This window comes from Panthera leo, chromosome C1 (genome assembly GCF_018350215.1).
Source record: "Panthera leo isolate Ple1 chromosome C1, P.leo_Ple1_pat1.1, whole genome shotgun sequence".
Classification (NCBI taxonomy): Eukaryota; Metazoa; Chordata; class Mammalia; order Carnivora; family Felidae; genus Panthera; species Panthera leo.
The window spans coordinates 91,032,414-91,057,084 of NC_056686.1; the positions used below are offsets into that span (position 1 = coordinate 91,032,414).

Below are 24,671 nucleotides of genomic sequence, written 5' to 3' on the forward strand. Positions count from 1 at the left end.
CCCACCCAAAGTGAATCACCTAGTTAGTGATTAAGCCCGGGTCTCTTGATCACCTATCACTTAACTCTAAAATATGACCATGATCCATATTACATTATTTGAAATTTCACTTCTCACGACACCTCACTTCTCATACATTTGGTGCAGACCCCACCTCTGAATATTTCATTATATAAGTGAAGAGATGGTGATGGGGACAATATTATTAATCTCATAGCTACCATCTGGTTATTTTTCCCTGACCACATCCTATCTGTTGGATCTTTTGAGAGTTCATTGCTGTTCTTCATTTCTATTCTCAGAGTTCTTTATTTCTTTGCTTTAAAGCCTTTGTGTCTAATCTTAAGTGACATACAGTTCAGGTCATCGGCCACAGCAAGTAAGATCAGTCTCTTTTAACAGATGTTTTTTTTTTTTTTCTTTCCGTTCTCTGTGTGTGTGTCTGTCTCTCTCTGTTTCTCTCTCTCTCTTCTATCTTCTTTTTTTTTTTTTTACTTTTAAACTTCAACTTTTTCAAGGCTTGCTGACAAAAGTAGGCCACCAAATAAGGGGAAAAAAACAAAGGCTTTGCTAGGTGTACCCTTCTCTATTGGATATTATTTTATTTCTCAGAAAAGGGAGAATTAGAAGAAAGCTATTTCCCCCAATTTTCCATACCACCCATGGGAATCTAATTCAATTTCCTCTCAAATTTTGTAGTGAAAAGTAAAAATATAGAATCAGGTTGCTGTAGTGTATTCTTTTGCACAGGTGTGACTTTATTTTTTATGTGATAAAACTGTTTATTCAGCCTGGTTCGTTTTTAATCAGACTCTACTGTAACTATTTGAGGAAATAAGACCTTTTTTGAATGGATGAGTGTACTTAGTTAAAAGGCCCCCAAGCTTACCTGACAATCTAACCTGAGAGCGGAATCCTACAGTGTCAGAGGGTTCTTAGGTCTATAGCCAGAGTTTTACTGAACGGTGTGGCTTTGCAGAGCACAAGAGGACTTTAGGTTTATTCCTGTCCTATTTTTCTTTTGTCCCAGTTTCTCCTAGAAAAAAGGAGAATTATATTTTTTTAATCCAAGAAGTATATAAGAAATTATCATAGTATAGTCCAAATCAACTGGAAGTAAAAAATAGGTGAAAGAAATATTTCACTTGTGTAGTTCTATAAAGAGAAAAAAAGAAATGTAACTTAGCAGTTGTTTACTGTAAACCGCAAAATGGATGAATATGTGTGAAAATAATAACTTGATTACATCAACAACCTTTATAATGGCTTCTTATATCAGGAATATATTTGGTTTCCAAAAACAGGATAGCTGACTGCCTTAAACATGGTGAAGCATGTTTTCTTCAAGTGAGAACACATGGGAGGTGGGCAGGCTGGGGCTCAGGGTATAAGAGCACCATCAGGCCTTAGTTTCCTTCTGGCCTCCCGCTTACCCATCATTAAATGGAACTTCCATTCTTGTGGTTGCAAAGCCTGGAGTCCCCCTAGCATTTCTGTCTGGATCCCAGACAAGAAGGAAGAAATGGCAAAGTGAAAGGGGGCAAAAAAAAAAGAAAAAAGAAAAAAGAAAGGGGAAGGAATGATTCTTTTTAAGCTGTCCCTGTTTAAAAACTTTCAAGGGGCACCTGAGTGGCTCAATCAGTTAAGCGTCAGACTCTCAATCTCAGCTCTGGTCATGATCTCACCATTTTCGAGTTTGAGCCCTGCATGGCATTCTGCACTAACAGTGTGGTGCCTACTTGGGATTGTCTCTCCCTCTCTCTCTGCCCCGCCCCCACACTCTCTCTGTCTCTCAAAATAAATAAATAAACTTTAAAATAAATGAATGAATGAATGAATTAATTAATTAATTAATTAATTAATAAAAATAAAAACCTTCCGGAACACCCCACCTAGTGACTTCTGGTCACATCCCACTGGTCAGACTATATAACATGGTCAACCATAGAGTCAGGGAGCCTGGGAAATGAGTATTGTAGTTTTCTCACATGTTTTGTAGAAAAAATCAAGAGAGAAAGGGATGAAAAGGACTTTTAGATGGCCAAGCCATGAATTTCCCATCTCTCTCCATAATAACAGCTTAAATACTTAGTATTTACCAGAATCTGTGATACATACTTTACGTGAACTATTTCATTTAATCATCATAGCAATTCTATGTGATAGGTACTAATAACAGTCCAAAAATATATGTGAGGAAACTGAGACTCAGATGGAGACACCCACCAGATTCATGGCAGAGCTAGGACTTGACATCAGACCCTTTGTCTCCAGAGTCCAAGCTCTTAACACCATGTTGCCCTGTCTCTCTTATCTGGTTCCTTGAACAATGATCATCTCTATTTCTGGAACTGGAGACCCCTAAATTTTCTGTTTTCTCAAAAAGAATTAGAATGGAAAGGTTCACCATGGATATATTAAACATCTAGGTTCATCTGTTAGTTGCTAATTGGCCTTGGATTAGTTTAGTTTTAATTTAACAAGCTCTTTACCTCCCAATCTCCAGATTGATTGGTTGTGCAGAGAACAGTGGCAGTCTCAATTGAGATAATTATCTTGTTATGTCTTTTATCCTTCAGCACCTCTTGTCTAACCAGATTCCTCATGAGTGTAATAAACAGGTCACAGAGCACCATCGTATACCTACTCCAATCTTAGAGAATGCATTATCTCAAATTTATAAGCTCCTATTTTTATTTTATTTTACAGTCATGGTATGCTAGTCTCCCTGGCAAGCTTTAGAAATAGAAAAGAGCTATTTTTAAGATTATCTAAAAGAACCAGTAGTTTAGCGAGTCATGTAATCTGAGGTTTCACTACGGGTCGGTTTAGGGTTTCAAGCAAGATTTAAGTGTAATTTTAGAGGGTTTCTTAAATGTCATAAGGATGTCTAAGTCATTTATTGCTTAAATGTACAAGAAGGATTTCTAGCCCCTGTTCCATCAATTTTTGGAGCAAATAAATTACATATTTTTTAAAAGATGGTAAGATCCCAGTGTCTGTGAAGAACTTGATAAGGGTCTCAGGCTTTATTTCACACTCCTGGAGAAAACTGTGTAACTGTATATTTCTTTGCTTAAAAAAAAAGAAAAAAGAAAAAAAAGATCTGTACCAATAACTTTTCAAAACTAATTCTTTCAATTAGTTTCCTCAGGACAGGAAAGCCACCATCAACACGGGGCCATATTAGATACTCAATATATTGTGAAAGAATGAGCTCAAAAGCTATGTGGAAATCTGTCCTCTGGGTTTGCAGGGCGGATACCTACAGTCCTAGCGCCTCTCTTTCTTCTATGCTTCTCCTATAATACAGGAATGCAAACCCAAGTTAGATGCCCAGACTCTTTGTTAGTATGTTAGTGTGTGGCTGCTTTCCAAAAATTGTTGTAAGTAGATATCTATTTCACATCGAACTTTGGCCATTGCATGGTTTATAACAATAAATCTTCTGAAAACATTTTTGCTCACCAGTGGTAACTACTGTCAGACGGCAATTAGCAGCTTTTATTAATGGAGGAAGGAGTAGGAGAATGCTGGAAAGATTTGAGCTCTCTCTTTCTTCATGGGATCAGGATCAGCAGACCCATTTGATAGTTGAAAATCTGGCCTTTTGCTATGAGATAGAAGTGATAATAGTAATAGCTTATAATTATTACCTGCTTACTTGCCAGGGGCTATGCTCAAATATAAGTTCAGATGTGTGTAAGATAGATTCACATTATAAGAGCCTTAAACAGTATTGAAGAGGGCATATTTTGGGATGAGCACTGGGTGTTGTATGGAAACCAATTTGAGAATAAATTTCATATATTAAAAAAAAAAATAAGAGCCTTAAACAAAGTAGAAGTTTTTTCTCTCTCCTTTCTCTTGGGAGGTAGGTCCTCCATGGCTGGAATGGTGGCTCTATCTTTACCTACCTCCCTATGACCGCAGTGAAGGCTGCCTGAGGCCCCAGGTTCCACTAGTCATGGTTACTGCCATGGTCCATGTTGTCCAAAGTGGATCAACGCTACATTCGTGTTCCATGAAGTAAATTAGAAATGGAGGAAGGAGTGTAGGCCAACAGGAGTGTCACACACAGACATCACTCCCACTAATATGCCAATGGTGGGACATAGTCACATGGCCACACCTAGCTAGAGGAGGTGCTGGGAAACATAGTCTTAATACGTGTGACTGTGCACCCAGCTAACACTGTAGTGGTATGGAAAAAGAAAAGATACATCAATTAGCAGTCTCTGCTGTATTGTAATCTATCATTTAAGGCCCCCACAACCCCTAAGGTAGGTATTTTAATTATCCTCATTTTACAGAGGAATAAAATGAGCTTAAGGAACTTGCCTAAGTTCCAGCTAAAGCCAGACTACTTGACCTCAGAGCCCAAACTCTTATCCACTGTTTTTCTGCCATCTCTGTGGACAAATACCATATTTTTTTAGTTTACTTTTTCATTTATTTAATGTACAATTCAGTGGTTTTTCGTATATTCAAAAAGTTGTACAACGCTCACCATTATTGAGTTCCTGAACACTACCATCAATCTAAAAGAAAACCCCATCCATCAGCAGTCACTGTCAGTATGCCCCTCCCCCAGCTCCTGGAAACCACTTATCTATTTTCTATCTGTATAGATTTGCCTATTCTGAGTATTTCATACAAAAGTAAACATACATTTTGTGGCTTTCTGTGTCTGGCTTCTTTGATTTAGCATTATGTATTCAAGGATTTTTCCATATTGTAACATGTACCAGTACTTCATTCCTTTTTTTTCCTCCCAAATAATATTCCATTATATGGATATACTACATCCTCTTTCTCCGTTCATCAGTTGATGGATGTTTGGATTGTTTTCACTTTTTGACTATTATGAATAATGCTGCTATGAACATTTGTGTACAGGTTTTTTTGTGGGCATGTATTCAATTTTCTTGGGTAAATACCTAGAAGTGGAATTGTTGGATCCTATGATAACTTTATGTTTACCTTTCTGAGGAACTGCCATATTGTTTTCCAAAGTGGCTAAAAAAGTTTACATTCCAGGGCGCCTGGGTGGCTCTGTCGGTTAAGCGTCGGACTTTGGCTTAGGTCATAATCTCACAGTTTGTGGGTTTGAGCCCCGTGTCAGGCTTTGTGCTGATGGCTCAAAGCCTGGAGCCTGCTTCGGATTCTGTGTCTCCCTTCTCTCTGCACCTCCCTGCTCGCTCTCTCTCTCTCTCTCTTTCAAAAATAAACATTAAAATTTTTTTATAGTTTACATTCCTACCAACATCATCATCAGTGTTTACCATCTTTTTAAATTATAACCATCCTAGTGGATGTGAAGTGGTAACTCATTGTGGTTTTAATGTGCACTTCCCTAATGACTAATGGTGTTGAGCATTTTTTCCTGTGCTTATTGGCCATTTGTATAAATCTTCTTTGGAGACCTATCTATTCAGATCCTTTACACGTTTTCTAACTTTTTTTTTTTGTCGTTTTATTATTCAAGTTGTAAGAGCTCCTTATATATTCTGGATAGAAATACGATTTTGATTAGTAAGTATAAACAGTTTTTAATATAGTTGAATTATTTAAGTATTCCGTGATATATGAATCTGCAGATTGATAGCCTTGACAGAATTCACAAACAAAAATGGTCAATTCAGTTTGTGAGTACAGCTAGCACCTTAGTACTACTCAGATTTTAGGCCAAAGACTGCCCAACAGAATATAGGCAGAAGTAAGGTTTGTATATGGATCACACCCATGATTTTAGTTTTCCTGTTCACCAGGATTTTTTTTTTAATTTTTTTTTAATGTTTATTTATTTTTAAGACAGAGAGAGACAGAGCATGAACGGGGGAGGGTCAGACAGAGAGGGAGACACAGAATCTGAAGCAGGCTCCAGGCTCTGTGCTGTCAGCACAGAGCCTGACGCGGGGCTCGAACTCACGGACCATGAGATCATGACCTGAGCGAAGTCGGACGCCTAACCGACTGAGCCACCCAGGCACCCCTGTTCACCAGGATTTTGACACACTGGTGACTCAGCAGTGCTTCTAGCCCTTACTCTACATATAAATCACCTGGCCATCTGGTTAAAATGCAGATTCTTCTTCAGCAAGTCTGGGAAAAGCCTGAGATTTTTAACAAGCCCTCAGGTGATCCTGAAACTGCTGATCCAGGGACCTCAATTTAGGTAGCAAGTGTTAGTAGAAGTATTAATATCGCTGTTGGGAACCATGAGTCTAATTCTCCTTCTACAAACCAATTTGCTTTCTTCTGCCTCAAATAGACTGATGTCCTAGCTCAAACCTGGCCTTTGGAATTGACTCTTGACTACCACTTACCAGAAGTGCTTCTTTGAGCAAATCACTTAACTGCTCTTCACCACACTTTCCACATCTGTAAATTACAGATACTTATACTTCCTTCTCCCAGTGGTAATGAGGAGGAGGTGAAATAACATACATAAGGCATCTATCACAGTTCCAGATCTATATTAGGACGTGGTTAAGTGTTGTTTTTTTTCTTCTACCCGCCTTCAGCGTTAGGGGCTGTCCCTCTGTTTTGTGCAAATACAGCATTATCAGTGGAGGGACAAGTGAGTGTTACTACCCTACTTTCCTATATTGTCATGATTAGATCAAGCATTGTTACTGGAGTCCAGATCTTGGGCCCCACAACGGTAGAAATGAGGCCAGACCAAGGCACAGGCAAGGCTCTATTGGGGCTATAGCTCTAGCTGGAAGGAGACACATCACGAACACACAGGAGTTAGGCTGGCTTCTCCAAACAAAGGGGAGGCCCTGCTTATATAAAGTCCCCTGAAAGTTGCCAGGTCCATTATGCTAATAAAGGATAGAAAAGTGCCTTGTCCTGACTGGTTGATTTTGGCAAGCAACTAAGACAGTTTATTGGTGTCTTTTGGAGCTGGGGTCTTTCAGGCTTGTGGCGCCTGTTTGTTTCTGTGCCAATAGGACATAGCTATGGCTGTTGTTTTTAAGTCAGCCTTGTATACTAGTCTGCATCCCGGTTCTGCACTGTAAGAGAAGCAGCTTAGCAATAATAGTCAACATGAAATGCCCCAGGTATATAATGTTTTTCACCTGGGGCTTGTTCCCATGGTCCCTGGCATTCTTGGTATTGCCCTCTTGAAGGTTTGTAGTCTATGTGTATTTCATCTTATTTACTCAAAAATTGTATGTTCTTGGACATTAGGACTCTTTGTCATCTTCTGGTTTTGAATCCCATGGGCCCTCTCATGGTGCTACCCAAGAATATGTTATTAATTAAGTCTTACAGAATGAATAAGCCCATTTCAGTCGTGGTAGTAGCAGTAGTGACTATAGAAGTAATAACATTTATTAAGAATTTTGTGTCAGACATTATCCTAAAGGCACGCATACATTATCTATTCAATACCCAAAACCGTTCTTTGAAACACATCCATTTATTGTGTCTGTTTTACAGACGAGGCAGCTGAGACCTAGCCATACTTAGACAGCCTTCCACTTTTGGTGGTAAGAGCAGAGTTCTGGAGGCCGGCTGCCCACAGTCTAAATCTCTGTTCCGTCTCATTCTAGCTAGAGAGATGGGTTTGGTTTCTTAGCTGGTCAATATGCAAATACATCATCTATAATTAATGCCAATCCCGCAGTATTATTGTGAGGTCCGTGTGAACTATACAAAAAAAAATGCTTAGCACCGTTCCCGCTACTTGGAAGTATTCCACACGTTCTGTTTACGTGTGTGTTTGTGAAGTCATTTATCCAATGGCCTCACAAGTGGCAAAGGTGGGATTTGAACCCAGGCTATCTGACTTAATAATCAATAACTCATAATTTCTAAATTATGTTGCTGCGGGTCTCCTATTTCAAATAATCTGTTGAGGTAGAAACCAACAATTCATGTGTCAAAGTGAAAAGAGAAAGGTCAAGGGGCTGCAGAGGCATAAAAAATATGTGAAAGGCATTTTGTAATTTATCACCTTTTGAAAAAGACATCTTCAAAGCTCCAGTGTTTGTGCGAACTCATTTTCTAGAAGCATTTGTGTGGCTGCTGCCAATCCAAGCCAGAGGGTGCAACCAGAGACTGAGCCAGGTTTTGTCGTGCCCAAAATTTACAACCTTTGGGAATGGAAGGGTGCTCTCATTAAGGGAAAGCCTTCACTACTTAAAAAATGCAAAAATATCTTATTTGTGAAAATTATACAAAAGCACATGACCACATGAGAGCATTGCTAGGGTCCTCCTTAAGGCCCTGAAAAGGCCGTGATGCTAAACTTCATTCGCTTCATGGTGAATCCTCCTCTGGCACAAAAGTAGTCAAATCCCTGACCTGCAAAGCAGCAAGCCTGGCTTTCCTTCCTGTTTTGCTTCAGAAAGGGCCAGTTTCAAACTTCTGTGTCTTGGTGCCTCTATTTGAAACACTAGTGATAGATTATATATATAGATCTCTAACTCACAGGAAATTCTGGTGGATAACATGTTTCCCAGAATAAATATATTAAATTATCTTGAAAAAAAAAACAGGCAGACTGTATGGGTTTTTCGTACCTACTGGCAGGTGGCACACATCTAAATGTTGGAGCCTTTTTATAAGCAGGATTAAATTGACTCATGACAGCTGGTCACTAAAATACAGGAAGTGCAGACCTGGTTGAAAGCAAGAATACACTGGTTTTCATCACTCGCATCAAAGAACAGAGCTCGCTTTTTTTGTAAGTCCGTCTTAGCAATGCCTTTATTTGACAGTGTATGTAGTTTGTCACTTATGCACAAGTGGATCTTTGAGGTACAAGCAAGTCAATTCCATCTAGAGTGTCTTGGTGTGAGTTCTATGTGTGTAAACAGAATCAGTGAATAGGTTTTAGCTCTCCAGAACATCAGATATTTCACTGTTAGCAAAGCCTGTTAGGTCTCCATTTGTACAGCTCCTTCCCTGCCTGATGTAATGGTAGACGTGGGAGCTGGATGACCATGGAAATAGATAATGAATCTGTCAGAGACAAGTGGTTGCCCTGGAAATCTGACCTCCATCCCATCACAAGGCTGGAGGTCATATTCCCAGGAATTGAGAGCAATTTCCTGGCGTTGTGACATCCATTTCTTCTTTTTTTTCTGCTGGAGGAAAAGATACTCTGGCAGGGGCTCTAAATAAAGAATCTTAGTGGCTGGTTGGAATGGGCTGATGCAAATAAACCAAGCTGTAGAGAAGGAAAGAGAATCATTTTCAAATACCAGCCAGTGTTGTGGTACCTCAATGTCCACTTTCACCTGTGCTGCCCAGGTACAACAGTCATCACCAGGATGGAGGAAACACAGTCCAGAAGCTAGGCTAGGTCAGCAGAATGAATACTAGACAAGTTCCAGTTTTTGCCAGAACTCAAGCAAGATTGCCAAACTTGAACCTGAACCAGGTGGCCATTCTTCCATGAGAAGTTGAAGCCAAAAGATAAACATTCCAGAATAATTATGCTACACAAATGCTTTGTTTTTGTTTTATCTTGTTCTTTCTCCTCTAAACTGTGTTGTTTTCCTGAGTCTTTGAGGCATTTATTTTCGGGCTTTTTTTTTTCTTGTGTTAGGTTTCCAGCATTTGGCAAATTAGCTGGAGTTTGAATAGTGTTTACAAGGTCTTACCAATTTTATAGAGTTCTCTTTGCCCATTATGAGGTTAGTTATGTAAACCAATGATAAGGGCATGTGGTAGTTTTGAGCACATGTCAAGGAGTTTTTGATTTATTACAATACTATTAATTCTGTTTTTAGTCCATTACCGTGCTAGACATAGTAGAAAAGACCCATGAAGTTCCTGCTTTCAGAGAGTTTACTTGTTTAACAATCATTTGTTTATCTGTCAAATATATATATATATATATATATATATATATATATATTTTTTTTTTTTTTTTTTTTTTTTTTTTTTTTTAAGTACTTACTACGTGCCAAGCACCTTGACATGTGCTGGGGATGTTGCAATAAATAAGGCAAACATGACTGCTGCCTCCAGGAGTTTACTCTAGTAAACATGCTAGAAGAAGAAACTATGAGAATGCAGCCTATGTCTAAGGCAGAGATAGTGTGGGCTTTATCATGTGACTGGCCTGACCCAGTGTCCCAGGAGCACATGGGAAAGGTATTCTGGTGGGTCAGAGAAGCACTCAGATAATTGACCAGCAGATGTTTTTTGAATGTCAGTTAGCAGCCAGACCCGGAAATTTCCAAGTTGACACCTGAATGGTAAGAATTTTGCAGATGAAAGGAATAGAAATGGTAGAGCAGAATGTTGCAAGCAGAAGGAACAGCTTATAAGATTACCTGAAGGCAAAGTTTGAAAAACTAAGTAGTGTTGCTGGCAGTGCAGATGAATCTAGAGAAGGGAGAAGACACCAACTTCAAAGGGACTTGGAGGCCACATGACAGAGTTTGGACTCTATTCTGAGAATAGTGACAAGTCTTTAAATGGTTCTAAGCCACAGTGACCCCAATATTTTTGTGTAAAGGATTATTTTGACTGTTGTGTTGAGACTGGGCTAGAGAGGAGCATGACTGGAGGCAGTAAGGTCTGTTGAGAAGCCATTGTAATAAAGCAGATCAGAGATGATGACAAGCTTAACTAGGGCAGTGACAATGGGTGGCTGGAACCATGTGTATTTGAGAGTTATCAAAGAGGAAGGAATTCCAGAATTTGGTGAGAGATGGAGCAATGACAACTTAGATGTGATAGGAAAGGAAGAGAGGCATTCTTAACCAACTGCCTCAAAGGTGATGCAGTTTACTGAGACAGACATCTCAGAAGGAGGAGTCAGTGGGGAAGAGAGGCTCAGACTTCAGTTCAGGATCTGTGGAGTTTGACATGCCCAGGAGAGAGATCCATGATAGATCCAGAATTTATCAATATGTCAATCAGGTAATCTTCACCTAGTAATTAGTGGAGGGAAGGGTTCTATCAATCTCTGTGGGTAACAGAGAATCTCTGAATCTCCTAAAATGTTTTCAAATGTTAAAGCTTATCTTTCATGTGCTTATTATTTCAGGGTGGGGAAGATTATGGAAGTTTGTTTTAGAATGCAAGTTTGCTGTAACCCAAAGGTAGTTAAGGACCACAGAGGAAATTGAAGGGACGGCCTTTTGTAAGAGTGTCTGAAAAGACTCACTTAGGCTGATGGTTCTGAGCCAGAACCCCAAGAACAGCATATAAAAAGAACACACAGAAGAAGGTTCTGAAAATGCACTTGAGAATCCAGTGAGGACAAAGTATCAGGAGAAAGGGAGTAGTCAATACCTCAATCAAAGGGAGAGATTCAAATACCCTTGGGTGGTCAAATGAGGTAAAGAGAAGTATCCATTGGATTTTCAACAAGGAGGTCATGGCAAGAGAGGTTGTGGTGGTGAGAGAGAGTGAGTGGGAGATGAGAAAATGGAAAATTCAAGTACAGGAAACTCAAGAAGGGAGAGGAGATTGTTAAAGAAGTAGCTGGAAATGAAGACAAGGTAGAAAAGAAGTACAGGATAGATATCCACCCCCCCACCCCCCCCCACCCCCGCTTAAGATGGGAGAGATTTGTGCAATGAGTCAACATTTTAAAAGCTCAAAGAGCCTTAAGGAACAACTGACAAAACCAAATAGAAGCATTTAAGGGGATCAGAAGAATAGAGCTCAGGGTGCCTACACTGGTAGCATAGGTGATTGGGAAGAGTTTGAATTGAGTTGAGCCTTTGAATGATTAGCTTTTGGACAGGTGAGGATGAACCATTAATTGAAAGAAATCTGAGAGAAATAAGATTAAACATTTATCCGTTCCTCTTTCACCTTCTTTTGTTATTCAAAGAATATTTTCTCAGCAAATATAAGGTCTTTAGAATGGAAATTGCCTGTAACACAGAAAGTGACTACAAGTATATGAAGGCATTAACAGTTACAAGACATTTAATCCAACCTACAATTACTTCTTGTATTCTTGGTCTTCCTACATGAAACCAGCATATCCTTTGGGGTCACATTATTCTTTTCCCCATTTGGAATTTTTAACACCAGATAGGGTGCTAAATCAGTATAAGCTGGTGCTTCTATCACTTAGGTTTCTAACATCTTCCATATATACAAACACACCCATAAATAAAGGTGCTAATGTTGATGGATAAAGATCCTTCCATATACAACTTGGCACAATTGACTCCCTCCCTGCATAGAGGAGATTGCTGTAAGACCTAGCTCATAATTAAACACTATTTCACTTAACCGAATTATTTTTCTCTTATCTTTTTATGAGACTGCATACATGTTAATTTTAAAGGTTTTGTTTATGTATCTAAGTTGAAGAGGTATTGTTTAAACAGCAGCCTTTCAATTTACTACAATTTATAAGTATACAGAAGGCAGAGTGTAGCTACAAGTATTACGAATTGTGCTAGACCCCTGAGGAAGCTGAGGTGTGGTCTTTACCCAGGGAGGTTTGAGGGAGGGGGGCAGGGTGGGCATTGCTTTAGGGGCCACGCCTTTTGGTTAGAAGAGAACCCAACAGCTCTCAGTAATGGTCTTAGCCATTCCTTTGCTTCCTTGCCATAAGTGTGGGCCAGCCTACCAAACAGATCATCAGTGCACAAGGGAGAACCTTGGATGTTGCTGTACAGACAACATAGAAACCCACATCAGTTCTTAAAGAACCTTATTTTCCTACCTAAGAAAGACTACTGTTACCTTTTCTAATTCATGACACTTTCCACAAAGGAAAACAAATGTAAAGCACGACAATATTTCTTTGTCTTTATGAAATTTGGCTTTCTATATTTTTGTCCTACTTCTTGGGAGAGGCCAGACTCATTTAAAAATTCACACACACACACACACACACACACACACACACACACACAAATTACATTTTCCCGATTCTGACTCTGACATACCTTGACCCTTTATCCTTCAGCTTGGGTGTCCTAGCTCTCCCCTTTGCGTGGATGCATGGCGTCCTGCATACACTATTCTGGCCTCTGGCCATGGTCATCCTGTCAACCTAGGTTTTACTTTTCCACAGGATGCGACCTGTGCTTGAGAAGTTACAATTTATAATCTGCTACCTCAACAAATATCCAGTTGGCCTTTGCAATTTTACAGTCCAGGATTTTGGATAGGGGGATGCATTTTTGTGGAAATTGCATATTTCATTGTGGCCTCTCATAGATCACAGTTTTATTCATAGGCACCAAAGGCAATAACCCAGCCACATAAAGGTTTTTGTTTTCTAGGCCTCTAAGCATTTTTTTTCTGAGTCATTTGAACCATTCCTGAGAGAACTTTGTAATTGTCTTATTTGCTGTGAGGGAGGAATCTAAGGACTACTCAGATTGGGTAGAAGCCTTGGTGAGAAAACTTTGGATCTGGGGTAAGGTCATTTTTGAGCCCGGAATATGAATATCTTATTATGACCTCCTTGGGTCTATAAAATGGTCTGAATAGCAAATTGTCTTAATGGTTACATTTCCTTTTCAACAAAGAAAGATTGCCTTTCTGATTTAAGGAAAAACAGAAGATAAAATTGTTCTTCAAACCCAGATGAAATCGTCATAGTTTTGATAATATTATAGGAAAACTGCTCCCTAAGTAGTTGGATACCTGTTGGAAAGCCCTTGATTTTTTAGCACAGTTGTCTTACCTCATATTCAGGTCCCCATTGAACAGACTGACTGGTATTAGGATTCCTCAAAGTGTGGGAGGAGACAGACTGTATCATAACCCCACCTCTTCCCCCAAGGGCACTTGTTGAAAAGATTCTGAGGGTAGGGCCTCCAAATCTGTATTTTGCCAAGAGCTTGTGGGTATCCAAGCACAGCAGGGTGTGAGAACTACCACCCAGGAGATAGATGGGTAAAGCCTCTGTGATCACCAACTTGACTTAACAATGAACTCTTGTTTCTCCTCTCTTTAGGTGCAAATGTAATCTCCACGCCACTGTGTGTGTGTATGACAACAGCAAATTGACCTGTGAATGTGAGCACAACACTACAGGTCCAGACTGTGGGAAATGCAAGAAGAATTATCAGGGCCGGCCTTGGAGTCCAGGCTCCTATCTCCCCATCCCCAAGGGCACTGCAAATACCTGTGAGTAGCTTTGCTCTGTAACACCATATTTTGTGCACAATGAGATGAACTGAGAGTTCTGCTCAATTTCACTTGCGATTGTGCTTTTTTTGTTTTTATTCTTACCGTTGTCCCATTCCTCTTCAAAATGCAGCTGAAGCTCTAGTCCCTATTTTACCACTTGTAAGCACATTTTCACACTTGGCTCATCTGTTCAATTCAGTCTTCCAACATTCACATCAAATGTGTTGGGAAATGAAGGAAATCAGGAGAAATTTTTGCTAAGTGGATGAAACAGGAGATGTTTGTTTTTCTCCACCAAATTAATTTCCAATTAAAATAACGACAGCGTTCAAAACTCCCAATGGTAACTTAATTTTAACCATAAACAACTCCAGAAATTCTCTAAATGTTTATAATCCCATTTCCCCTACTGGGTAACCTGAGAGATGCTTTGTCCAGAAGATGCTTCCCTGTCTGATCTTAGCATAGCCTTAGCTATGCCCAGTGAAATAATTGGCTTTTTCCAAATTCCAGCAGTTGAGGTCATGCTTGGCATGGATCCTGTTAGCAAAAGTCACCTTTTGACACAGAGTGTGATTGTAGGCCTTGCAGGTGCTACATTAAGTTAAGGAACGTCTGTGTGTATGTGAAAAGAGCATCGGCCTTATCTGTGTTTACAGGAACCATAACAGGTGCCCCATTACCACTCATGTGTATGCCCCACTAAAATCCCTGAACATCCATAGGAAAACACACTCTGACACGCTCAGGCAGAGAAATGATTACTTTCAGAATAAACTGCCCAATTCCATGGGTGGACCGATTAGCCACCTGTAAAAGCCAAAGGTTTGCCCTCTTTCAAAAGTAGAGGAGGGGTGAGGTTGAGAATATACCTAGTAAGTGAGAAATAACAGAAATAGCAGGACAGTGAGCAGTGGGAGAATGAGGGCTTGAAAAGCCACTCACTCTGTGCAAGGCTAAGAATGTTATCAGGTACTTCAAAGCAGCAGCTGTGAGAAACCAAAATCTAAAAACTAGTATCACAGGAACCAGGACCTTATCAAGTTAAATGTAAGAGTAATGAAGCGAGAAACAAGCCATGAAGTAAGGGGGCATGAAATTATGATCAAATTTCTATGAGGCAGAAAAAAAATTCTTCAAAAGATTTTTAAAAATCCCTATTTGTAAGGGTATTCAGTTTCTTTCTGGGTTAAAGAAAAATTGACAGTCTAGCTCCTAAAATTAATACATAAAACTCTATTGAACAGAAATGTTGATTTTTCAAGGTGATTTTATTCACAGAGACTCTTTTGGCCATCCTCAATTGTTCAGGGCCATAGACTCATGAATTCAGAAGGAATCAAAAGGTTATTTGTTTGTGAGACCCTGTGGCTGCCTACCAAGGGTCCCTATCACCACACTTGTCATATTTACTTTAAAGGTTTCCCAAAATGAAAGTGGCTCAGATTTCATTTTTGGTGTCTGCTGCTTCTTTAGTGGGACAAGATGGAACAGAGGAAAGTTCACAGACACCTGCCAGCCTGCTAGCTCATCCTCAGGACTGACCAGCTTAACAAGGCTACCAGAAAGGCAGCTGGAGTGGGCTGCTACTAATGGCATTGGTTGCTATTCTAACATGACTTCTTCTGCTTGTAACTGAGCTTCGAAGTCTTGTTTATTTCAAGACCTTTTCACTGGGAAGAGCTTCTTGTGCTAGCCAAGCTTTCTCACTGTGATGGGTTTCTTGTATTCTCCATGGACATGATTTACCTACCCATCATCTTTTGCACATTGCAGAAGATCACCAATTACTCCCTGGCCAAAGGAATGCAACCTCTTCCAATTTTCTTTGTGGATTCTATCGCTTATCAACCCCTTAGTCTTCAACTGGCCTTTTCTATACTTGCAGACTTTTCCCCATCTTTGTTACAGTAGGAAGATGACAGGGGTCATAATGCCCAAGGGGGCTCAAGTCAATGTTTCTTTCAGTCTTTAGTATGCAGAAATTAAATGAAAGATTTTAGAGATGACTGCAGTGGTTCAGTCTTGCAATGGAAAAGCCTTACAGTGGAAAGAACCCCTTAAATTAAATTTCTGATACATCAGACTGTGCTTTAAAATGTCCAAAGATGGAAATAAACAATTCAGTGGTTTAGTACACAGGTTCCAGGATCAAATACAGTTTATCTATTCACTAGCTGTGTGACCTTGAAAAAGTTAAACTAACCTCTCCAACACTTGTTTCCCACCTGTAATGTGAAAATAATAACAGTTCTTACCTCATAGGGATTTTGAGAGAATTGAATGGCCTACTGCGTGTAATGTGTTCAGCATAACACCTGTCACCAAATAAGTGTTCAAAAATAATTTTGATTTTGGAATTTTTTTCATAAGGCATGCTTGTTCATTATTGGACAGTTTCATTGTTATAAAACTTATTTATTAATATCAATATTATCTCCTAATTTCCAGTGGGTTTTTTTCTCTTTAAGTAGTGAAAGAATATATGATCCCTGTTTCTTTTCTTCTCCAGGTTAACATCATCATCCTTTTTCATATAATAAGATTTTCATGTCTCTTATGGGGTTGCTTGCCCTAGAAGTCATCTAATTTTTTAGTGTGAAAATGTCAGCCAAGCACAAGACTCTGACACTGTTGTGATTCTTATTCATACCGGCTTTTTCTTACACACATGCATACGTGCTTTTGTGTGCATCTCACACACACACACACACACACACACACACACACACACACACAACTCTAGGTGGTGCATCACAGATCAGTTATTTAAGAGGAACACTTAGGATATGTCATATCCTAATACAAAAGTACAAAACCTAAGAAGTAAAAAAAGAGTGGCTACAATCTCTGAGCCCTCAACATCAACTCCTCAATGGCTTAGAAAGGCTATGCAATCTGGATAATCTCTTGATTTAGCAGAATGTCAGCAGCCAGGATAATTTTTAAGTTTTCATTTATTTTGAGAGATAGAGAGTGAGAGCAGGGGAGGGCAGAGAGAGAGGGAGACAGAGAGAATCCCAATCAGGCTCTGCACTGTCAGCACAGAGCCTGATGCAGGGCTCGAACTCATGAACCACAAGATCATGACCTGAGCCGAAATCAAGAGTTGGACACTTAACTGACTGAGCCACGCAGGTGCCCCCAGAGTAATTTTTTAGTAGGAAGGTCAATTCCTGTCCACTCTCAGCAAAAGAACTAAGAGAACTTCATTAAACTAGAAAATTAGAAGATCTCCATTCACAGACAATTAACCCATCACCCAGAGGTACTGTAAACCAGGAGTTTGCTGGGAATTTTATGACTTTGGAAGTCCTGAATTCTGGAGCATCTCCAAGGCCACTTTTGTAAGGAGCATGTAGAGCCAGAAGAGAAGAATACAGATCCCCAACATTCTAAAATAGAGCCACCCCTATAATCTGTGAGACACATCACATTTCCCTATGCTTTTCACTGCCATAGGCTTGGTAGAGGCAGAAGTAATAATTCTTGTGATTATATTTTTATTCACCATGTTTTTTATTCAAGACCAGTGTGTTTTCTTCTTGGTCTTTTAAAGCCAAATATATATATCAGAATGTTTTCCTTGTTTTTCTACAAAGCTTATGTTTTCTCTGTAAGGCATCTTCTCCCCATTGATCTTCATTCTATTTTTGATAGTATTCTCAGCGTCCTTTAAATTTCTTTTCTGTCTTCAAAGTAGATGGCAACTCTGTCCAACTTCATGCTTCATCATGATTCACTTGATTGCTATTGTCCAGCTCATGAATAAAAGTATTAAGTACCACATCTTTAAATTTCTGATCCCTGTGGAATAACACAATATTTTTCTACATATATATGCTAAAAACTCAATAATTAACTTTTAAGAACTATAACTGTAAGAAAGATAGTACAATACCATCCACACCTCTGCTTCCCAAAGTGTGTTCTATGACCCTTTAATGAATTCCATGGTCAAATAAGTTTGGAAAATGCTATAAACTATACTGACTCTTAAGATATTCATATTACCTTATTAAAAACTTGAGAATCCTATAGTAAAGTAACCTATTTTACCCCTAGTTTCCCAAAATTAACTGTTCATGGAACATTTAATAACTTTCTGTAAAACACTCTTTGGGGGAATCTGCTGCACTAAACAATTTCTACAGCCTAGTGATAGAAATGTCATGAAGACAGACAGAAAGCCCATCTAGTTCCACTGTATTCAATCTTTCACTTTCTTCTTACCTACACAGTCTAATATTCTTCAAAGAAAGAAAATTAAATTGGTCTGACATTGACATTATTTGTTTTTTCAGAAATCCAACTTGAATTGTTACACAATATCTAGGTCTCCTCTGAGTAATGGAAAATAATTTGATGATCGTTCTGTTATTTTCTCTAGTATTAAATTCACATTGACCAATTTATATTTTCCCAGGTGTACACATGTGTGTGTCATTATCCAGACAATTTCCTAAGTGCTTTACATGCATTAGCTCATTCTTAACTCACAACATTCTTATAAGGTAGATGCTGTTAGTTTCATTTTACAGACGTGGATTTTGCAGACTACTGAGGATGAGTATTAAGGTTTCCATGACTAGTCAGGGTGAGCAGGAGGATTTGAACCCACATATATCTTGACTCCAAGGACTGCACATTGTACTATATTGCTTCTCAGGTTAAAGTTTAATGACTTCCTCTGTTCTCCACTGGGGTATGCACATTCTGACACCTGCTTAAACAAGTCAGTCTTCTCTAAACCTGGTCTCTCCTACTTCTCTTCCTAGACTTCTGTTTGTTATTTCTTTGCCTTCAGAGACTCCCCATCTGCCCTTGCTTTCAATTTTCAAGCTCCCCACCCCTGCTTCTTCTCAGTCTACAGTTTTTTTTCCTTACAATTCCTGTCTATTCCTGTGGTTTTAGCTCTTAGTATTATTGGTTTGATAGTAATCAGCCAATTACAGCCTAGAATTGCTCTAATGAATCCACACTGGTTTTTCCAGCTGTCTATGAAGATCTCAAAGTCCACATGCTGGACACTGAATTTATTCCTTTCTCCAAATTGCCTTTCTCTCACTTTCTATTTTAATTCTCCTTTTTCAAAACTGCTCCTCAATGTCAACTCCTCAGTGAAGCCTACCTAGATTCTCCCACGCAAAATTAACTGCTCTTTTCGCTCTAGATTTTTGATAACGTGTGTACACTTACAGTTGGTTGACTTTCTATGACCAAGATTGTAATAATAATAATGGTAGCTTCTATTTATTAAGTTTACCCCAGGCTTTTATAGTTTGTGAAGTGCTTTCTTGCATTAAATTCTTATAACAATCCTCATGGGGTGTGTGCTATTTTTATCTCCATCTGACAGATAAGAAAGCACAGGCACACAAAGATCACTAAGTAAGTTTTTCCAAGGTCACACAGCAAATACGTCACAGAACAAGATTTATTACTTTTTAAAAATATAATTATTTTCAAATTGGTTTCCATGCAACACCCAGTGCTCGTCCCAACAGGTGCCCTCCTCAATGCCCATCACCCACTTTCCCCTCCCCCCACCCCCATCAACCCTCAGTTTGTTCTCAGTATTTAAGAGTCTCTTATGGTTTGCTTCCCTCCCTCTCTGTAACATTTTTCCCCCTTTCCCTCCTCCATGGTCTTCTGTTAAGTTTCTCAGGATCCACATAAGAGTGAAAACATATGGTGTCTGTCTTTCTCTGCCTGACTTATTTCACTTATCATAATACCCTCCAGTTACATCCACAATGCTACAAATGGCCAGATTTCATTCTTTCTCATTGCCAAATAGTATTCCGTTATATGTGTAAACCACATCTTTATCCATTTGTCAGTTAATGGACATTTAGACTCTTTCCATAATTTGGCTGTTGTTGAAAGTGCTGCTATAAACATTGGGGTACAAGTGCCCCTATACATTAGCACTCCTATATCCCTTGGGTAAATTCCTAGCAGTGCTATTGCTGGGTCTAGGGTAGATCTATTTTTAGTTTTTTGAGGAACCTCCACACTGTTTTCCAGAACAGCTGCACCAGTTTTAATTCCCACCAGCAGTGCAAGAGGGTTCCCGTTTCTCCACATCCTCTCCAGCATCTATAGTGTCCTGATTTACTGAATAAGATTTAAACTCAGGTCTATATGACTTCAGGAGCTAAAATGTTAGCAATTTAAGAACAGTACCATACTGTATTTCTGGCCTTTATAAATGCTTGTGGAATTAACTATTTTGTGAATGACTAAGAAAACCTAAATAAGGCTGTAATGTGCATGCGGTACATTGACCTCCCATCCATTTTCCCCTGTCTCCTGGAATGTATGGTCTTCACAGCTCAGCAGCTCTAACACAAAGGTCTTCAATCTCCTACAGCAAGAGCCAGCCATCTTGGAGGAAATACAACAGGGAAAAGACTCATTTTTTTTCAAGGGTACTCATAACCCATCTGACCATCTAGAGATGGCACATTGGCTGGCTGAGCTTCCCAGACTTCCGCAAATGTCATTCATGGCCTCACTGACTTGAGCACTGTCAGATTCTGCCCACCAGCCTTTCAGGCTGAGACCCCTGATTCTACAGCACAATAAGAGAGGACTTTCCTCTCAGAGCCATATATATATGTATGTGTGTGTGTGTATATATATATATATATATATATATATATATATATATATATATATATGCATGCCAAGCTGTCAGCCCAATATACAAAACCAGAATACCAAATTATTCATGTATAACCATCAATCCACACAGTCCTTATCTGAAGATCATGGGACCAAATATGACTTGGAATTCAAAACTGTTGGGATTTTAAAAGGTAATACATATATTGTAGACATATAACCATTTTCACAGCACAATATGAGGTAGCACCACTTGAAAACATTGTAATATTTCTGCAGCAAACCTCTGATTATTCTCACCTCATGCCCCTTTCACTCAGGTTTTACCACCAAATTAGTTCAGAGCATGTTATGTTGTGCTGGAGGTAAATTTGGGAGAAAAAAAAAAACTTTTAATTTTCAGAGTTGTTGTTTGAAGATTGGAGATAAGAGATAGGGACCTAAAATAAATTAAGAGATGGTATAGAGTGGTTGTTACAGGTGCAAGCTCTGCAACCTGGATCTCTGGATTCAAATCAGTTTCCTTAAGAGATGATCTTAGGCAAGCTGTTTGTTTTTGAGTTTCTCCCATCCATAGAATAAACCTGAGTGTTGACCTCATAATGTTGTCATCAAAATTAAATGGATTAATGCATGTAAGGTATTTACATTTTTTAATGTTTCTTATTTTATTTTTGAGAGAGAGAGAAAGAGCACGAGTGGGGGAGGGGTAGAGAAAGAGGGACACACAGACCCCAAGCAGGCTTCAGGCTCTCAGCTATCAGCACAGAGCCCAAAGCGGGACTCGAACTCACAAACTATGAGATCATCACCTGAGCTGAAGTCAGCACTCAACCAACTAAGCCACCCGGGTGCCCCAAATGCATGTAAGGTATTTAGAACAGAGGCAGACACATAGTAAGCACACAATGGAATGAGATGCTATTGTCATTATAATTTCACTGAGATCTAACACATGGACTCATCCCAGCCGGATGTGTAAATCCTCCTTTTGGAGATAACAGCTATGTAGGGAGATAAATTATGTCCAGGTCCCAGCTTATTCATGTAGAATATGAAATAACTGTTATGGTATTCAGAATATTTAAGTCCTCATGACCAGTGTATTCTCTCCCTTGTAATTGAGACTCCTTGCAGAGCCAGATAATAATCAGAAGGTTGCTTGGTGAGCATGGCATCAGGAAATTTAAATGACTCTAATGCTAATAACATGAGACTGAAACATCCTGACACATCCATCCTGCCACAGAGTCAGCCTCCTTAATGCCAACAGAACACTGCAGGCCTGAAAGCTTTCAGGTTGCCCCTCCCTCTTCCTGAAACAGTGCTGGGCCAGCAGTGCTACCATATGCCTTGGGATACTGCTCCTTTCTAGGCCTCCCCCTTCTGATTGGCCATTCTTCCATTCTTCAGATCTGTCAATAGGCTACATCAGGTTGATGTCACCTATGTCAAGTCAATCACATACACTCAGGTCCTTCTGTTGTAAGATGACTTTAGCTATCTTTGATTGGATCATTTATATGGTGATTTCACACTATAATTCTATAAAGGCAACCTTATTTCCTTTACTTTCAAGTTCCCGGCAGACAACTCACTGTGCCTCCTATCAACACAGTGGGACCAGGGATTAGGGCTGGAAGGACATTGGAAATTATTCCCCCAGAATACAAATGAGGCTGCAGAGTGTTTTCTTCCTCATCACCCACCTCTTCTTCAACTGGGTTTTTTGAAATTATAGCTCCCGATGGCCGCAGCCTGGCTTCCCCTGAAGATCTAGCCATCTACTTGATGGGCTTTTTTCAAACCATCTATCACAACAGTGGTAATATTTCCTCTCATTTTGAGGCATGCCAAATCTGTGTCCCTTCTGATTTCCTCTTGATGAAAAGCTGCCGACTTTGCATTGATTCTCAGAAGGAGTTATGACTCTTAGCACTGCATTAATCTGCTTTGGAAGATTAGGATGTTTATTTTTGCGATCTCCATCATGTTGCTTAACTATGCCCCCTTTAGCCATTTACTTGGTGGGAGGGTTAGTAAAATTGAAAACAGAAAGAGAAGGAGAAGGAGAAAGAGGAGAACGGGAAGAAGAAAATGATTGTATAATTCTACTAAGTTCTCATCCCCCTAATTGTAGCAAATTCCTTTAAAACAAACATTAAACTAAATACAGGAGTGGAAGGGCCAGTTGAGGAAGGACTAGCCATAAGTGCCTACAGTTGAGGAAGGACTAGCCCTAAGTGCCTTCTCATTCTTTTGATACACGAAACCCTTTGGCTTATTCAACGTGTGTGTGTGTATCTCTGACTGAAGGAGCATTTTCTATTCTAGAAGCAGGAGTATTAAACTCATATACCATGTATTGCAGAACCTTCCTCTCAAACTCATGCATACCTGTGCTTCATTTCCTCAGTGCAAGTTCAGCAGTGTCTAATCAGACAAGGATTAGGAATTAACTGTTCCAATGTTGAATTTAAAGGTGTTGACTTGGGCAAGGCTCTCTCTTTCTTCTCTTTGTGCATTCAGTTTCCTCTTTTCTAAAATGAAAAGCTCGATGAGATTATTTCTTAACTCCCTGTCTGCTCTTCATTTTTAAATTACTCTTTCTGAATTAGCCTACCTGGTATCGTGCTTCCTGTCTGTCTACCTATCATCTGTTTATCTTTCCCAAGTATTTTTGAGGTTGTTTCAGAGGTGAGGTTTAACCTAATGAAGCTTGAGTTTTAGGATTCCTCATCAGAATCCTTCTAACCTTAAAAAAATAAATTTTATCTTTAATTTTATATTTTAAAGTTAATATTCTTTTTCTCAAAGAGAGCTCCCAGATTTGAATATGCTTTAGACCTCCACAAAATCTGTACTTTCCCTTGGGTGGCTTAGGGGAAAAGACAAATACAAATAAGAGTATCCAAATAGAGGGTTAAAAAAAGATGTGAAAGAAGGAATGGAAGGCAAATAAGCCAAATATTAAATGAGTTTACCCAGTTGAGCACCAGGTTGTGTTCTGAGCCACTACACTTTCTAGAAGGCAAGGAATATCGTATAACTCTGGCTATCAGAATGAAGTAAATGTTCAGAGAGAACAAAAGTACCCATTAACTCTGAACTCTGAGAAATATCTCAGTTGAACATTTTATAGGGGACAAGATCATATTATGGCCAAAAGTATTTTCATTTGATAGAAACCGTTTTGGTAACAAGTGATAAAGTTTTGCTCAAATATACTTTGAGCAGCTTTTCTGTACCAGGCATTGTCCCAGGCAGATACTAGAAATACAGAAAGGAATGAGACATGGTGACTATCCTTCAGACCTCTCAGACAGACACACAAACAATTATAAATAAGTTGATAAGTTTTTCAGGGAGGCCTGTACAAAGAGGTGTGTGATCACAGGGAGTGGCTATTTCACATCAGGGAGATGAAAAAAGAAGGGAAAGAATAACTTCCAAGCTCAATTTTAAGGGTAAAAATATTCTTTACCTAATACTTATTACTTCACAGGGAGTGTTTAAGAACTGCCAACATGTGTCTAGATAATCTGACTCTCATCCCCGTGGTTCATGGGCATTGTCTGTGTTGTCAGATGAAATTATATTCATTTATTCATCCTTTACAGACCCCAAAGAAGCCCACCTTTCATGAATGACAGCCCTCTTGTCTTACTCTTGGAAGGCTTCTCATGGCTTACCTTACTCTTTTTAATGACTGTAATGGGTTTATTAAATTCTTTAGTTGTCTGTAGAGAACCCAGACCAAGGTGTTTGGACAGTACAATAAGGAACATTTGGAAAAATAATAGTAATAATAACATTCGAAAATGTACTAATGGCTATCCCTTGGTGTTCACATATTTTCTACTTCAAAAATCTTTATGCCAGCAAACAGTTTAAAAGGCTTTTCTAAGGAATTCCCATTTTACAGCAATGGAATAGAAAGTGACTCACCTGACACT

General features: G+C 39.2%; 1 protein-coding gene across 2 annotated transcripts in view; it reads left to right on the plus strand.

The window, feature by feature from the left end:
• NTNG1 (netrin G1) overlaps positions 1-24,671 on the plus strand; it is a 386,331-nt gene that overhangs the window by 287,926 nt on the left and 73,734 nt on the right. For both annotated transcript variants that reach the window (XM_042953168.1, XM_042953169.1), the window contains one exon: positions 13,910-14,082. In XM_042953168.1, the coding sequence (XP_042809102.1) occupies positions 13,910-14,082 (173 nt within the window). The remainder of the gene's footprint in view (positions 1-13,909; positions 14,083-24,671) is intronic.